The sequence below is a fragment of the Bombyx mori genome, chromosome 25, assembly GCF_030269925.1.
Source record: "Bombyx mori chromosome 25, ASM3026992v2".
Taxonomy (NCBI): Eukaryota; Metazoa; Arthropoda; class Insecta; order Lepidoptera; family Bombycidae; genus Bombyx; species Bombyx mori.
Window position 1 is genome coordinate 12,324,921 of NC_085131.1, and position 18,017 is coordinate 12,342,937.

At 37.7% G+C, this 18,017-nt stretch overlaps 2 protein-coding genes across 5 annotated transcripts in view; both read right to left on the minus strand.

Moving 5' to 3' along the window:
• The window catches only part of LOC101744929 (hemicentin-2), a 279,760-nt gene that overhangs the window by 77,298 nt on the left and 184,445 nt on the right, over positions 1–18,017 (minus strand). The window lies entirely within an intron of this gene.
• LOC105842570 (uncharacterized) lies at positions 11,827–17,378 on the minus strand. The gene is made up of 2 exons (XM_038020503.2): positions 16,668–17,378; positions 11,827–12,288 (listed from the first exon to the last, which is right to left on the minus strand). The coding sequence occupies exons 1-2, from the start codon at positions 16,989–16,991 to the stop codon at positions 11,995–11,997; spliced, it is 618 nt and encodes a 205-aa protein (XP_037876431.1). The 5' UTR covers positions 16,992–17,378; the 3' UTR covers positions 11,827–11,994.

The following is an 18,017-nucleotide window of genomic DNA, read 5'->3' on the forward strand; positions in this document are numbered from 1 at the left end:
AATAAATGTTCGAATACCCTCAATTAATTTTTATTGCCCTTGTAGGAAGACGCGCGTACGGTTCACCTGATGGTGAGTGGTTATCGTCACCCATGGGTGTCGGCAATGCCAGGGGCACAGCCAAGCCTCTGCATACCTTAATCAATAACAATGAGAAGGCTTGGAACGGCTTTATGCTTTAATTTCAATCGTAATCAAAAGATTCGTACAAACTTTCAATCAAGCAAATAGCTTCTTTGTTGAATACAGATTTAAGTGTAAATATAAATGAAAGACAAAACAACAACAAAGAATTTCGAAATTTCCAGCAGCCACCACGTCAACTTAACACACGTCAGCAGCGAATCCCTGTTTCTACTTATTAATCTCAAGTGTGTCGTGTCTTGTTACTTGCGAATATCTCCCTACCCCTGGGCGACAAGTGAAAACTCTCCACAGACTCAAAGTGCGGCGTTGTAGTGCCGCTAAGGGTTCTGATACCCTTATCATTGTTGATGTACCCCGAGGCATCGAGACCTTTAGTAATATGAATATAATGCTTACATACGTGAGGGACTTGTTATGTGCGCTGTATGCCCGTAAAGTATAGACCTTTGGGCAATAACGCTGTCTTTATACTTAGTCTAATGCTTGGCTATTTTGCTTTCAGTGACGGGAATAGAGGAAATATTTTTTTTGGAAAATTGATGTAGGGTTTTGAGCGTCGACTTATTTTGATACTTTTCTGCTTGATGACGTCTCAAAAGTGTAAAGCTTAAGTTGAATAATAAATTTACAAATAGCTTACGCTTTAGAGATTCAGTCAATTTAAAAAAAAAAACTGTTATGCAGGCAACGTTGAAGAAGTCAAAATGGAAGTAATGTACGCCCCCAAGTCGTCGTTTTGAAGTCATCGTGGCCTAAGGGATAAGACGTCCGGTGCATACGTATTGAGCGATGCACCGGTGTTCGAATCTCAGGCGGGTACCAATTTTTCTAATGAATAAGGTACTTAACAAATGTTCACGATTGACTTTCACGGTGAAGGAATAGCGCGTAATAAAAATCAAACCCGCAAATTTATAATTTGCGTAATTACTAGTGGTAGGAGCTCTTGTGAGTCCGCACGGGTAGGTACCACCACCCTGCCTATTTCTGCCGTGAAGCAGTAATGCGTTTCGGTTTGAAGGGTGGCGCAGCCGATGTAACTATACTTGAGACCTTAGAACTTATATCTCAAGATGGATGGCGCATTTACGTTGTAGATATCTATGGGCTCCAGTAACCACTTAACACCAGGTGGACTGTGCGCTCGTTTACCCACCTAAGCAACAAAAAAAAACGTTCGAGGCATTTTGTCAATTCAAAAAAGAAACTATTATGAAGGCAACGTTGAAGAAGTCGAAATAGAAGTAATGTACAGTGGCCCGCAAAAGTGTTAAATTAAAAATCGTATGAACCTAAAACGCCATGCATTATTAATAGGGAGATACAATTACACTTAATTAAACACTCGATACTTAATACTGATTTTTAATTATACACTGCAGATACAATTATAGTTATATTTAGGTAAATCATACCTTTAAACGAGAAATTCTTGTATGTATATATATAATCTGAATCTTGGAAACGGCTCCAACGATTTTCATAAAATTTAGTATACAGGAGATTTCGGGGGCCATAAATCGATCTAGCTACGATTTATTTTCAGAAAATGTTGTTTTATTCGTGTTTTCAATAATCAACTCTTCCCGACATCTATTGTCGAATAATAATACTATTTTTCTTAATTGAGGGCAACTAACCGCTTTAAAGACACAACAAGATGGCGTTATCAAAAAAAAAAACCGGTCATCATCTAGTAATCTATATTTGCGGTATACATTATCTATATTTACAATGAAAAACATACAACCAAATATATGACAGGTTTTCCGCTACTCGAGAATAAAACCTCAAACGCAATTTAGGCAGAAATAATTTTATTAATTCGTTTTCAAGCGCTCAGAGGATTACAAAACTTAGTGTATTCATAGGATACCGCAGCATGCAACGTTAGCATAATAAGTGGAAAGTAATATTCATTTGCTAGACAAGCGCGAATGCTTGTCGTTTTATTGTATTCATATTTCGTGGAACCGCAATGTAATGAGTATTCATTGGACCTGGTTTGCACCGGGCGCCTTGTACGACAGCTAACTATGATTAATTATTATACATTGCCTTAATTTTAAAAACAGAATATGCAACAAGCCCCATTGATTATCTTTTTAAGGATCACCAGTGTGGTTAATGCGAGTTTTTTAACGTTCTCGATAGCGTAAAAGTTAACTCAAATTTGTATGCAGTTGAAAAAAACGCCCCTAACTATGATTATTATTATACATTGCCTTAATTTTAAAAACAAAATATGCAACAAGCTCAATTGAGTATCTTTTTAAGGATCAGCAGTGTGCTTAGTGTGAGTTTCTTAACGGTCTCGATAGCGTACAAGTTAACTCAAATTTGTATGGAGTTGAAAAAACTCCCCTAACTATGATTAATTATACATTGCCTTCATTTTAAAAACAGAATATGCAACAAGCCCCATTGATTATCTTTTTAAGGATCACCAGTGTGGTTAATGCGAGTTTTTTAACGTTCTCGATAGCGTAAAAGTTAACTCAAATTTGTATCGAGTTGAAAAAACGCCCCTAACTATGATTAATTATACATTGCGTTAATTTTAAAAACAGAATATGCAACAAGCTCAGTTGATTATCTTTTTAAGGATCAGCAGTGTGCTTAGTGTGAGTTTCTTAACGTTCTCGATAGCGTACAAGTTAACTCAAATTTGTATGCAGTTGAAAAAACGCCCTAATTATGATTCATTATACATTGAGTTAATTTTAAAAGCAAAATATGCAACCAGCCCCATTGATTATCTTTTAAGGATCAGCAGTGTGCTTAATGTGAGTTTCTTAACGTTCTCGATACCGTAAAAGTTAACTCAAATTTGTATGCAGTTGAAAAAACGCCCCTAACTATGATTAATTATACATTGCCTTAATTTTAAAAACAGAATATGCAACAAGCTCCATTGATTATCTTTTTAAGGATCAGCAGTGTGCTTAGTGTGAGTTTCTTAACGTTCTCGATAGCGTAAAAGTTAACTCAAATTTGTATGGAGTTGAAAAAACGCCCCTAACTATGATTAATTATACATTGCCTTAATTTTAAAAACAGAATATGCAACAAGCTCCATTGATTATCTTTTTAAGGATCAGCAGTGTGCTTAGTGTGAGTTTCTTAACGTTCTCGATAGCGTAAAAGTTATCTCATATTTGTATGGAGTTGAAAAAACGCCCCTAACTATGATTAATTAATTATATATTGCCTTAATTTTAAAAACAAAATATGCAACAAGCTCAATTGATTATCTTTTTAAGGATCCCCAGTGTGGTTAATGCGAGTTTTTTAACGTTCTCTATAGCGTAAAAGTTAACTCAAATTTGTATGGAGTTGAAAAAACGCCCCTAACTATGATTAATTATACATTGCGTTAATTTTAAAACATGTAACAAATTCCATTGATTATCCTTTTTAGGATCACCAGTTTGCTTAGTGCGAGTATTTTAACGTTCTCGATAGCGTCAACGTTAACTCAAATTTGTATGGAGATTCAACGTTTGCTACGTTTACCGCTAGGGACGTTTTTTCAACGGCATACAAATTTGAGTTAACTTTTACGCTATCGAGAACGTTAAAAAACTCGCATAAAGCACACTGCACCTGCGTTCGATTTCGGGTTACCGTACTTGAAAATAAAAGACAAACATTTAGTTTTCCTAAAAAGTGTCATTGCTTGCTGATATAATGCATTTGTTGCGAGTTCAGAAGTCGATTGTTTGTGAGCTTAGTATCACTAGACGATGACCGAGCTTTGCTCGGTATTTTTTTATATTTCAAATAATATAAATAAGCAATTCATTTTCTTGGTCTAACCTTAATCCAAACACCCATTGGCTTCGGGTGGCTTAACAACGCCATCTGCTGAAATGACTTAATAGTATTATTATTCACCAATAGATGTCGGGAAGAGTCATAAAGTTGATTATCGATTATTGAAAACACGAATAAAACAACATTTTCTGAAAATAATTCGTAGCTAGATCGATTTATCGCCCCCGAAATCCCCTGTATACTAAATTTTATAAAAACCGTTGGAGCCGTTTCCGAGATTCAGATTATATATATACAAGAATTGCTCGTTTAAAGGTATAACATTGGGTTGAGATTTAACCGGAGAATATATATATAAATAGGGTTGCAACAAACCAGCTTCAGACGCATAGGTAGTCGAAGTCTCACTTGCATTGGAATGTAAACTACATCTTAGCTACCCTATATCATCAACATTCTCAAGGATAATATTTGATATATTTACGTATTAACGGTCACTTTAAATTCAATATATTTAAACAAGCTAAAGTATATTTCGCTTATGTCACTGCCTTAAAACTTGTCCGAATCAGATAAAAGCTTGTTCAAGTTACTTACTGAAGACTTTAGACATCGCAACGAGCCTCTATGAGATTTATATATAAATAAAAGAACTCGAATGTATTGTATAGCGCATCTGTCATTTTCGCTCAAACACTTTAAGCCTCATTGACACATCGAGTATAATCTTAAGCTCAGGCCTCACAAAAGCTGTGCTCAGGTGCCGTTCGGATTAAGGGTATGACAAACGATCTGGAAACATGTCTATAATTAGACAGGTCGTGGAGCAGGTGATGTGTTATTTCATTATACACACAGCGGTGATTAATTGAGGGCCCTGATTGTTTTGCTTCGAATTATGAGTGACGCTGTGTGTCGTAATACAAACAACGCGTCTACACGTAGCATATGCTGAAAATCGTATTATAATTTGCGTAATCACTGGTGGTAGGACCTCTTGGGAGTCCGAACGGGTAGGTACCACCACCCCGCCTATTTCCGCCGTTAAGCAGTAATGCGTTTCGGTTCGAAGGGTGGGGTAGGCGTTGTAACTATACTGAGATCTTAGAACTTATATGTCGAGGTGGGTGGTGCATTTACGTTGTAGATGTCCATGGGCTCCAGTAACCACTTAACACCAGGTGGGCTGTGAGCTCGTCCATCCATCTAAGCAATAAAAAAAAAATAAAAAAAAGTAGAATGAAAGTCTAGTGGTGGATGAGGTGTAGACTCGCCATGGACTGCATTGGCTTTTTACTTTGTTTTAAAAAAATAGCACGAAGTCACGTCGTAGAAGCATTACGAAATTGGAACCGTAAAACCCAAATCTAATAATGTTTATGATAATGCGGATGAAATAAAAAACTGTTTTTAGTCTCTTTTACAATTATTACGCAAGATAAGATTTCTAAATGATTAATTAAAATTTAAGTCATAGTTTTTGCGTTGTACTAAAGGGACCATCTCATTATGGTCTTTTTTAATTTTCTTCGCTTTTCAAGAATCATTGACATAATGAAAAACACTTTTACGGTTTAATCTCGCGTTCATCATTGTAATTACATTATTATCGATGTTTCTAATACTTACACTTTTCGTAAACTTTCGTGATTCGTAAAAGTAATTTAAATTGTAGCTTTTTTTTAATTTTACCTCCTCTACCTTTTTTTTTATTGCCCTTGTAGGCAGACGAGCATACGGTCCACCTGATGGTGAGTGGTTACCGCCACCCATGGACTTCAGCAATGCCAGGGGCAGAGCCAAGCCGCTGCCTACCGCTTAATACTCTCCACAAGCCTCGTTTGAAGAAGGACATGTCATAGCGCTCGAGAAACACCGTTGAGGGGAGCTCATTCCATAGCCGGATGGTACGTGGCAAAAAAGATCTCTGGAAACGCACTGTGGATGACCGTAGTGGCTCCAGGTAGGATGGATGAACTCTACTCCGGTGGCGGGCGGTGCGATGGTAAAAACGAGATGCCGGTATCATCTTGAACAATTCCTCAGAGCACTCCCCATGGAACATACGGTACAAAATACAGAGGGAACCGAAGTCCCTCCGCAGACCCAGAGGTTCCAAACGATCCATGTATCCGTGATTCCTTACGGCGTTCTCCTCATTACTGAGGGTCGTGACTTCCTCGCCGCATCAATCTCTCTGGTATGATTGTTCTCCATCTGCTGCAATCCTTGGCCTCTTGGAGGGCATCTTGGAGCTTGATCTCCAGACAAGACCGAATTTGATCCGACCATCTCGTGGAACTGGGTCCTCTGGGACGTTTGCCCTCTATCTTGCCCGTCACCATCGGCTGCTCAAGACCGTGACCTTTCTTTCAAGTAATGTGTCCAAAAAACTCCAATACTCTACGGTTCAGCACATAGGTTATGTTGCAAACCAGATTTTGTTTCTTTTTACTTGTGTTTTTTATGTACCTACCTTTTTAGCTAGTGATGTGTATTGAATGCCTAATAAATAAATAAAAATAAGTATTGTGCAGAGTCTAGTTTTAAAATTTAACATTATTAAATTGAACACGTTAAAGCAATTCACGCGGCCCGACTCCTTAGATGTCCGCAAAAAGGCCAGATTCAGTTAATTTAGATACAAATAGAGAAAAAGTACATGAAAAAAAAACAGTACTACGACAGATGACATTAATTTGATAGGTCGAAAGAATGCCTCATAAATATTTATTTACCCGTTGTCTTGGTTGTGACAAGCAAATCCGAACGTAACATTTTGATAGGGGACGAAAAATAAACATTTTTTTATAAAGCCAACAGCTTATTGTAAGTATGCAATGGAATTGAATGAGACCGACTCGATAATTGAATGCTTTTTATTGGTTTTGAGGTCGAATATAATTTAGCCCGTAAAGTAGCCCGTAGATTAATGAAATAGTTAATAATTATTTAGTTATAGCGAGCGGTAAACCTTATCAAGGTTACTTGTGATTTGATTCTTAAGGAAATATTATACCTTTAAATCATTACTTTATACATGGTAAGCCAAAAAGCGGACCTACGTTTTGCTTTTTCCAATGATTCGTCTATAATTTTTAGGTTTTTTTAAGGTCTCAGGATCTAGATTATAAAATTTTGATCACTTTTAAATGAAAATAAAAAAAGTCAACAACTCCGATTACTATTACCGAAAGAGAAATGATAAAAGCTAATAATTAAAATAGTGTCAGCAAGAAAGGAATGTGCGATAAAGTAAGAAGCTTTAAGGACTAAAAAGTGCTGTATTCGTTCAGTCTAAAAAAATATTAGGTGATATGGTTGAGAGGTTGAACATAAATATTCATTTATATCAATCATCAATAATCAATGACGACACGTCTTACAGTTTCAATACCATTAAATGACAATATAGATAGTGATCTCATTATTACTTTCATATATGGATTAAAACAGTTAATTAATTAATTAATAAGTATTATTTAATATGAGCGCACACTTAACCGAACACTTGGAAAAAGACAAGAAGGAAGTTGGTGTCGAATGCGTTTAGGAATTAATTCGTTTGATATCACAAAATTACTATTGCAATAATATTTATATTTTACATCAATTAGACTTTGGATACTCGTAATTAGGTTCAATTTGCTGTGTAAGAATCGTATACAAATAGACTTCAGCATCATGTAAACGTTTAGGCAATATAGGCTCCACAAACAATGTGCGTAGTCTAAGAAGGACCGAAATCATTTGAGTTAGTGTAGTTTGTGACAGCGCTAAGTGCTGAACTAAGTGCTTCAAGGAACACATAAACAATGTATCTTAAGTTGTGTAAGGGACAAGAAGAATAGTGTTTGTGTAACAGCTATGCTGAGAAATTACCTACATTTCTTAGGCTAAAATGTGATAAGCTAGTAAGAAAGTGACAAAAATCCTCTCAGACACAGCCCACTGAGTTTCTCGCCGGATCTTCTCAGTGGGTCGCGTTTCCGATCCGGTGGTAGATTCTGCGAAGCACGACTCTTGCTAGGTTTCGTGTTAGCAACATCGTCAGGTTTGAGCCCCGTGAGCTCACCTACTAAAGTTAGGGTTACGCTGACATAGCCTCTCAAGGCTCTCAGCTTAGGTAGGAAAAAAAAAAAAGACAAAAATGTATATAGATAAGCTTCATTCATGAATTAAGTACAATAGTTTTACACATGACCTGATTTTATTGCTTAGTTGGGTGGACGAGCTCAGAGCTGACCTGGTGTTAAGTGGTTACTGGGCCCATAGACAATTACAACGTTAATGCCGCCCCCACCTTGAGATATAAGTTCTAAGGTCTCAGTATAGTTACAGCGGCTGCGTAACTCTTCAAACCGAAACGCATTGCTGCTTCACGACAGAAATAGGCAGGGTGGTGGTACCTACCCATGTGGACTCACAAGAGGTCCTACCACCAGTAGTTACGCAAATCATTATATTCATAGATAGATCACGCTATATCGATTAGCATAACCTATATATAATATCTATAACATTAGAGACCCATAAAGCAGCTGATCGCAAACGCGTGGATGCTTTTGAAATGTCGTGCTGGAGAAGAATGCTCCGGAAAACATGGACAGCGAAGAGAGCCAACGTTAACTGAAGATCAGTACAAGACTTTCCACAATCTGCCTTCGAGGCGCACAAGAACTAATCGTTCCAAATGACACGGAGATGCATTAGGGAATTGAACCAAAAAAAAAAACGATCACAACACTAGCATTAATATCAAAATAAATTAAAATATTGGAAACCAATCACTGGATGGAACTTTCTCGATAATTATTCGATCGGATAGCTTTAAAAATTAATAGGCATCGATGCAGCCTGTACAGATAAAAGCCAACGTGGAATACGTACGTTATGGAGTCGGAATATTAAATTGCATTCATTGTATTTGATTGAAATGGTACTGCATTTTTTATTATTGCGTGTACAGACAGACGAAACTGGCTATGCTATGAGTCCATAGATATGACAGCCATATTGCTGCTAACAACCTTGGCACTTGAGATTAAAGATTCAATCTTACTGTGTTCTATGCCCTTCATGAAGCTAAGGATCGCAGCAGATGGGGGGAAATCGTACGGAAGAAACTGATGCAGCGGGGGAGTCACGACCCTCAGTAATGAGGAAATCGACGCGAGGGAGATATTCTAAAAATTATATAGTAATAATGTTGCACACTTCATACGAAAACGCAAGATTGCTTCATGAAAATTGACGTCATGGTAATGGTGGATTACTTTGAATTTGAATCAAAAGATCATCTTGTATCTTGATGCAGTATTGAAATCACTTTTCCTTTTTGTGAGGTTTTTAAGTACTTCCAACATTTTGAGGTAGGGAAATGGAACGCATAATTTTCGTAGATAAGCCCTATATTTTATCACCTATCGAGTTTAAAAAATACATTACGGAAAATCGATATTGCTAGTTAACATATACCGAAAAATACCCCACACCTTTAGATTTATTCATCCGTCAAGTATGAAGTGTCAATTGTTTTTTTCCGAACTATAATGCTTTGAAAATGAAATGGCTCGCTGGTGCTGTAGTTAGCACTCCTGCCTGTTGCGTCGAGGGTCGTATGTTCAATTCCCACATTGGACAAACATTCGTGTGATGAACAGTTTTGCTTGCTTTTGTCTGGGTGTCATCATTCTTCTGCCCTCTTCCTTCACCTGGGTTAGGCGCAGCATGCTTTCTTCTTACATATTCCTCTATCATATACCATTCCTTCACTCACTCTTGCAAATATCGTCTTTCACACAATCCCTCCATTTTTTCTTAGGTCTATCTCTTCCACTGCTTTTTTTCTGGGTGTATATTATCTATCTTAGTATGACGCATCTGGACACGATAAACGAAGCAAAAGCGTGACACTTAGTGGACGCGAACCACAGGGACTCGTCAAACATCGGCTCACTTCGGATGGAGTGCTTCGGCAGAGTCAAGGTCCTGATTAAAGATCGGGCAAACATTGTCTGATGAACAGATTTGTTTGCTCTTTATCTGGATGTTTATTATCTTTAAATATAATGATTTAAGCATATATAATTATGTTTATCAGTCCCTGGTATCCATAGCACAGAGAATCCTAAATTTAGGCCAGATGACTGTGCGTCATTTGTTCGCAATTATTTATTGAATAGCACACAGCGTGTAGTGATTTTCAGGTTTCATCAAATAATAGGTCAAATGTAGTAAATGCATTTGCTTGGGAAACAATATATATATAAACTAGAGGTCCCGCAGTAGTCGAAATTCGACTATAATTAATTGGAATTGTAAGTTTGTACACTATTATGATTGTATTTTATAATCACAAATTTCGCCAAGACTACACTATAAAAAATATGAACAAAGACAAACAATATTAATCTCAATTTGACAACAGACGTCAAGAACAAAAGTTTGACAATAAATAGTATGCATGCGTGTGTGCGTCAAATACATGGTATGTAGTGTGTGTAATGTTTTCTTTATTGATTTAATGTATCTTTTATGCATTATTTAAAAAAAAATGTTAGCATTGTGTACTTCTTCTCTATATTCTCTATAAGTGTGTAAAATTTAATACTCCTCCGTCCGCGCAATTTTCGTAAAAAGGGATACAAAGTTTTTGCTTCACGTATTATTATATAGATAGTAAGCTTATGATACCCAAAACAAATACCCAGCAAGATTCTTTACCAAGTATCCCAAAGGTCGCAGGCGCGTTAACATCCTAGCACTTAATTTTTCATTCCAATTAAACGTCCTTGACAGGATTACGTACGGAGAATGAGTTCCGTCGAAGCACCGGCGGCTCGGCGCGAAATCGACCTGGCGTGTAAATTTATGAGATAAGTTTGGATTTTGTGACCCCTTTCGTCCGGGGTCTACCCAGCCGGTTGCCATGGCGACGCTCCCAGGGGACACCACCGGTTTCACGCCGATTGGATTGTTCCAAAACGTAACACGAAAACGAACCTTACAATTTTGTTTTCAGTGCCTTATTATTATTGTCAATTCGATTGATGGTTGGCCATATTTTTAGCTAGCATTGCCTCTGGACTTTTTGCCTAAAAAAAATACCCATTTCTATTTCTACTCTAAAAAGCTGGCTTTTAATTTGAATCTCACGAACGTAGTTTTTATAGACCGTAATAAAGGCGCGCTCATATCCTGAGTGATACTTAAGATGAAATCGCTGGGGTTTTATTAAAACTCTTTACGGGCTTCAAATTCATTCAGTATTCGCGCTTTTAAGCAAAGAAAAAAATGACGTAAAAGACGTAAGATCAAAAAAAAAAAGGACACCCGCTGCAGTTATTGGCGTAGCTAGTAAAAAGGTGAATGGGGAATTTGAAATTCGAATTACAAACGACGGAAGCAAAAGAAAATCTCACCAGCCAGCCTTTTTGCGTTGTTATTCGATTCTCGTCGAAAACGAGCAATGCAAATAATTTCGACGCTACGAATTATACTAATTCGAAATTCGAATACGATTTTGCGTTAATGCGTTTTTAACATTTTTCGCTAAGCGGACATTTTGTTTTCAAAGATGGCGCCGCGTCCTTTGAGTTCTAGTATTATAGATTGTGTTTTAAATAATTAGATAATATTTTTCTTTAATTTTCACATGGTAATAGTTAATTAATTTGATAATAATTTTCCCATTATGGTATCACGGGCAACGGAATCCAGTTTTTAAAATAACAAACTGTGTGAATTGAATTTGTTTTTTCTTGCTTACAAAATCATCACTCGAGTTTTATCACGTAAGATTAGGTATATTATTATCTCACTTTGATGTTGTTGGCGCCGTTGCGATGGATGTTGGGTGCAAGGCTTATACGAATAAAAGTGGACTGTATTTAAAGCTGGTTTAATAATCGGATCAAAGTTAATACAGTTTTACGGGACCGACAATGATCGTGTTTTTCGTCGATGCACGTCGTTTTATTCTGTCACATCACGCCTCTCCCCCCCTTCCGCCGCGGTGAGGAAAATAGGGTTGCTATGTTTCGAACATGCTCCCCGGGTTGAAGAACTTCAAATATTGACTGGTAGCGGGCATATGTTGTTGTAAGCGCGTCGTATAACACCTTTCTTGGTTAAGATATCTGCCACACGTGTAATTCCATCTCGTCCAGGACAAAGACGAATAATGCGTCCGAGCAGCCACATAAGAGGTGGTAGTCCCTTCTCCTTGATGACAACCATCATACCTTCTTTTAAGTCTCCCTTTTGAGTCGGCCATTTCATTTTTTGTTGTAGCCACACGACGTACTCATTGGAGAATCGCTGCCAAAAATGCTGCTTAAGGTACTCGATACGCTGGAATCTCTTAAGAGAGGTTAAAGTTGAATGATTTGTTAAATCAGGCTGAGGTACAAAGAGTAAAGATCGTCCTATTAGGAAATGAGCTGGAGTGAGAGGATAATAGTCCGAAGGATCATCTGACAGAGGAATGAGAGGCCTTGAATTTAAAATGGCTTCAATTTGAGTTAATAAAGTCGTCATTTCTTCAAATGTGAGATGTGTTAGCCCTAAAGTTCTACGCAAGTGATATTTCGTAGACCTAACGGCTGACTCCCAAAGTCCGCCAAAATGTGGTGTGTATGCCGGTATAAAAGAAAATTTAATCTCTTGCTCTGCCAAATCGGAAGGAAGGGTACGACTAAGAAGTTTGGATAATTCATTAAACGTTCCAACAAAGGTGGTACCATTATCAGACAGAATTGATTGTGGCTTCCCGCGTCGCGCAGTAAATCTATTCAAAGCAGCAATGAATGCATCCTTGGACAGGTCTGAGACAAGCTCCAAATGTACGGCCTTTGTTGCCAAACATACGAACACGCAGATGTATGATTTTATTAGTTTAGAACCTCTACCTTTCCGGTTTGCTACCAACACTGGGCCAGCGTAATCAACGCCAGTTTGAAGAAAGGGATATTCCAGGTGCACACGTTGACGTGGTAAATCCCCCATGGGTGGCTGAACAGTAGTAGCCTTAAATCTGCAACACGTCACACAGTTTCGCACAACCTTTTTAGCTAAATTATTGCCACCAATGGGCCAATAGTTGTGCCTAGTGATTGCTAATAAGAGTTTAGGACCACAATGTAAATGTTTAAGATGTAACATTTCAAATATAAGATTAGTTAAACGATGGTTAGCGTGGAGAAGAATTGGGTGCTTAATATTAAATTCGTAATCTGAATTGTTGAGTCTACCGCCAACTCTCATCAACCCATCGCTATCGAGGAAAGGTGACAAAGAAATAAGTTTATTTTTAATCGGTAAAGGCCTACCAGCGATTAAAAGAGAACGCTCTGCAGAAAACGATTCTTCCTGAGCTACAAATAATAAATGGTTTGTTGCATTTCTTAATTCTAAGTCAGTTAGTCTCCCTTTTTGTAAATGTTTATGATTACAATTAGATATAAAACGATAGATATAAGATGTCACGCGAATTAACCTAGAAAATCTAGATGTGTTCTGAATTAGATTTGACAATATACAATTTTTTGAAGAGCCTTGATTTATGTGTAAAGCATGAACAGTTTCTGGAAGATGATCGGTATAATTTGGGTTGGTTGGCCAGTGTGATGGGTCCTGAGCTAAAAATGAAGGTCCCGACCACCATAAAGCGGAATTATGTAACAGACTAGCGTTCAATCCTCTAGATACCAAGTCTGCTGGATTTTCCTTTGAAGGGACATACCGCCATTCGTGTCCAGCGCAGATTTTCTGTATCTCAGACACACGATGAGCTACGAATTTTTTCAAATGAATTGCAGAAGAGGCAATCCAACCGAGAACTATCGTTGAGTCCGACCAAAATGAACACCTTTCTACTTTTAATGTTAAAGTCGTGGTGATCTTTTCACATAATTTGGAACCAAGCATGGCGGCACAAAGTTCCAGTCTTGGAATCGTAGTAGTTTTTATAGGAGCTACTTTGCTTTTTGATGCTAAAAGAATGGTTTTTATGGATCCTTCTGACGTCTCACTTCGAACATAAACACATGCGCCGTAGGCTCTCTCCGATGCGTCCGTGAAAACATGAAGCTGTATTCCAATCGGCTGAGAAATAACGCAGCGTGGAATTAGAATATCATTGAGATGAGGTAAGGTTTTAACAAAGTTAAGCCATGTCTTCTTTAAAGGTTCCATGATCTCGTCGTCCCATGAGCATTTATGTTTCCAGAGATCTTGCAGCAAAAGCTTAGCTTCTACAATGCAAGGCAAAACTAAGCCAAGCGGGTCAAATATTTGGGCTACGGTAGCCAAGATATACCGCTTTGTTATAATGAGTGAAGGTGACAAATTTATCGAAAAGAAGTATCACTAATAGCTCTGAGAATTTCAGAACTATTGGAATGCCATTTACGAAGATTAAATTGTCCAGACTGGAGGGCAACCTTAATCTTTCTGCACAATTCTATGGTGCTGTGAATGGTGTGACTTCCACCTAAGTAGTCATCAACATAAAAGTCATGACATATAGCGCGCTTAACATCGTCATCGTGAGCTTCATTGCCTAGCTGTATAAGACATCGGGTTGCTATAAAAGAAGCTGAGGCCATGCCATAAGTTAATGTGTTTAGTGTGTACGTCTTTATGGGTTGTGAAGGATTAAATCGCCATAAAATTTGTTGTAAAGGGCGTTGAGAAGTGTCTAATGAAATTTGTCGATACATTTTTTCTATATCGGCCGTGACCACATACAGATGTTGTCGAAATCGTATTAAAATTGAAAATAAATCATCTTGTATCGTGGGGCCTACTATCTGAATATCATTTAGTGATTTACCTGTCGATGTACGAGCAGATGCATCGAAGACTGCTCGCAATTTTGTAGTTGTACTCGATTCCTTTAAAATACCATGATGAGGAAGGAAATACTGAACCACGTTATTGTTAGTATTGTGGATATTTTCACTCATGTGACCAAGATCGAGATACTCGCGCATGAAGCTACCGTATAGCATTCTAAGTGTCTTGTTTGATTTTAGTCTCCTTTCGAGTGAAAGGAACCGGTGCTTGGCCATATAGTACGAGTCTCCTAAACATTTTGGTGATTCATGGAAAGGTAAGGTCACGTTAAAGCGTCCGTCTTCAGCGCGCGTTGTAGTTTCAATGAACACCTTTTCACACGGATGACTATTTAAATCGTTGATTGTTGAAGATGGTATAGAGTCTAGCTCCCAAAATTTAGTAAGATCTGTAAGTAAGATCTTTGAAGAATCGCAACTTAATAAGCAATGTAAATCTTTAGAGTTAGTTTTGTTTAAGAGGGAACCAGAAATTACCCAGCCAAGCTTGGTTTCAAAAAGAACAGGTTTATTTTTGCCTAGTTGAATACGGTTTGTACCTATGACATTCCAGAAAACATCTGCTCCGACCAATATGTCAATGGAGGATGGAATATGGTAAGTTGGATCCGCTAAAGATACTCCCGATGGTATATTTATGTTTTTATTTTCTAAATATGCTAAGGGTAAAGAGTTCGTAATTTTATTCAAGAGATAGCAATTGATGTTAAAGTTGTGGTTGCCATCTAATGAACGTATGCTTATCAAACACGATTCATTACACGCGGAGGTTTTATTGCTAATACCACATGCTATGTAATCCACACGCTTCGTTCTCAAATTCAGCCTATGACAGAGATCCTCCGTAATAAAGTTAGCAGTACTCCCGTTGTCTAAAAGAAGACGTGCAGTGTGCGTTTGCCCATTAGAGTCTAAAACCTGAACTAACGCCGTAGAGAGTAAAACGTGTGATGAAGTATCAGTTGCCGTGGCTGACACGACAACGGTTTCAACTGCGGCTGTTTGCTTCGTATAATGAAGAAGCGTGTTGTGTTTTAACTTGCAGTACTTGCAATGGCTAAGCTTACATTGAGAATCAGTGTGTCCAGGCCTCAGACAGTTAAGGCACACTCTAAGCTCCTTTGCTTTCCTAATACGTGTTTCAATCGACAAACTTCTAAAAGACTCGCACGCGTACAGGAAGTGTTCCTGATTACATAACGGACACACAACTGTTTTATTTTTGTTAATGGTAGTTAGTGCTTTAAACTTAAAATGTTCATTTTTAGACTTGATTCGACGCGCATCCTCTAACGTTTCCAATAAATCGGCTTTATTTGAAATGAATTTAGTAAATATTTTTAGAGTTGGAGGGTCGTTGAGAGTATTACGATGCTCTTCCCAGCCCCTACTAGTGATGCTGTCCAATTTAGACGCCATCATATGAATCACCAAAGTGTCCCAATGTTCGACAGGTTGATCCAATGTGGCTAAGGCTCTAAGATTTTTGTTGGTTACATCTACAATGTGTCGTAAACTCTTACTGCATTCTTTTTGTATGACGTCAACATTAAAAAGAGTTTGGACGTGATTGTTGACAAGTAAGCGTTTATTGTCATAACGCTCACAGAGGAGAGTCCACGCGGAAGAGTAGTTATCTGCTTTAAAGTCTAAGCTTTTGATTACTAAAGCAGCGCTTCCATGAAGAGAAGCTCTTAAATAGTGATATTTATTAATACTGTCGAGAGTATCGTTTTCATGAACCAAAGAAATATAAGTGTCTCGAAATTCAAGCCAGTGCTGGTAGCAACCGTCAAAGTGGGGTATATCAATCTTTGGCAACTTAATATAGTTTGGCTTTTGACTTAACACGGTGGTATTCTTCATGCCATTTTCAGAGCTTACCTCGGACCTACCGTCATTATTTTTGCGTTGATCCAACAGCGTACGCGCAGAAGCCACAAGCTTGTAGTACTGCGACTCAATGGACTCACGATCCTTATAATGGTCTTCCGGCGCGTCTGACAGCATCTCGATCTCACTCTGAAAACTGTCGAAGTCCCCGTATAAGGTTTCGAATTTCTCAAGACGTACTTGGAGTTCCGAGAATTGCACATCATTGAAATAATCACAACCCCGTAGGACATCCAAATACGTAGAGAATTGTGTTATTTTGGCCTTTATTGAGGCCCTCCTTTTAATTAAGTCTTTTACTTTGCCTTCAGGCATCTTTATTATGAGTACCAACTATCTACTTCCCAAAGGCAATGAAGCAACTAAAAGCAAAAGTTGACCCAGCCAAAAAAATTATAGCAATAGACTGCCAAGCAAAATCTAAATCCCTGAATAAAGTATAATAGCAAAAATTATAAACAGCTGTACTTAAGGAGTGTTATATATTTCAAACTACCCACGATATATATTTTTTTTTAAATAAAAGTTTCTACAATGTTTAATTGGACGGCGAATGAGTTATTTTAAAAGTTTAGTATTAAAATGAAATCGTGAATTTAAATCTAAATCTAGTGTCAAGCAAATGATACACTACAATAATAGTTTAAACGAAATGTGTAAATGTAAATTATATTAGCGATGAAATGAACAAGCGTGAAAAGCAAAGCTCTTGTGTTATTTTATGTTGTGTTTAATAAAAACTTAACGAGAAGCATAAAAAGTGATTGGCAAAAATGAGAAGAATGACCTTTGGACTTTTTGTTAGTAGTGAAAATGTTGACGGTAGCAATTAATTGTTATGGTTATGAATGTTAATGTTAATATTAATGAGGAATGGAAAGAATAAAATATAAGGAACGATCTTACGTATCTTTTCTTTGTAAACCTCCTGTGACTTGATCCTACGAGACCTTGAATAATGGTGTTGGTTGTGTTGTACTCAGCTGATGCGGCAATGTAGTACGTTTGTTGGATTGTTGTTTTTTAAATGTTGTCGGTGAGCTGGATTCGGACTTCTTCTGTAGATAATTATGGGCGTTCCACGCAGGTAATCCACCTTAGGCGCTGCTTGAATTTGAAGTGTAGGTAGGCGTTAAAAAAACTGAAGATCTTCTTTTTCAAGCAGTGGCGACGAATTTCCAGCGGAATGTAGACCCACGAAGGTTGATAGGCGTCCTAGGCTCCAAAAGACTTCTTTGAAAGACCCGATGTACAATCTTCTTCCGATAATGTTGAGGTTTGAAGGACCATATGTTGGCGCCGTTGCGATGGATGTTGGGTGCAAGGCTTATACGAATAAAA

What these genes read in the sequence shown, in the direction of transcription:
- LOC105842570 (XM_038020503.2), bottom strand. Translation starts at nt 16,991, where the DNA reads ATGCCTGAAGGCAAAGTAAAAGACTTAATTAAAAGGAGGGCCTCAATA. An exon ending in ATAATGACGGTAGGTCCGAG is followed by an intron (nt 12,289 to 16,667) that starts GTAAGCTCTGAA and finishes ACCTCTCTTAAG; the next exon opens with AGATTCCAGCGTATCGAGTA.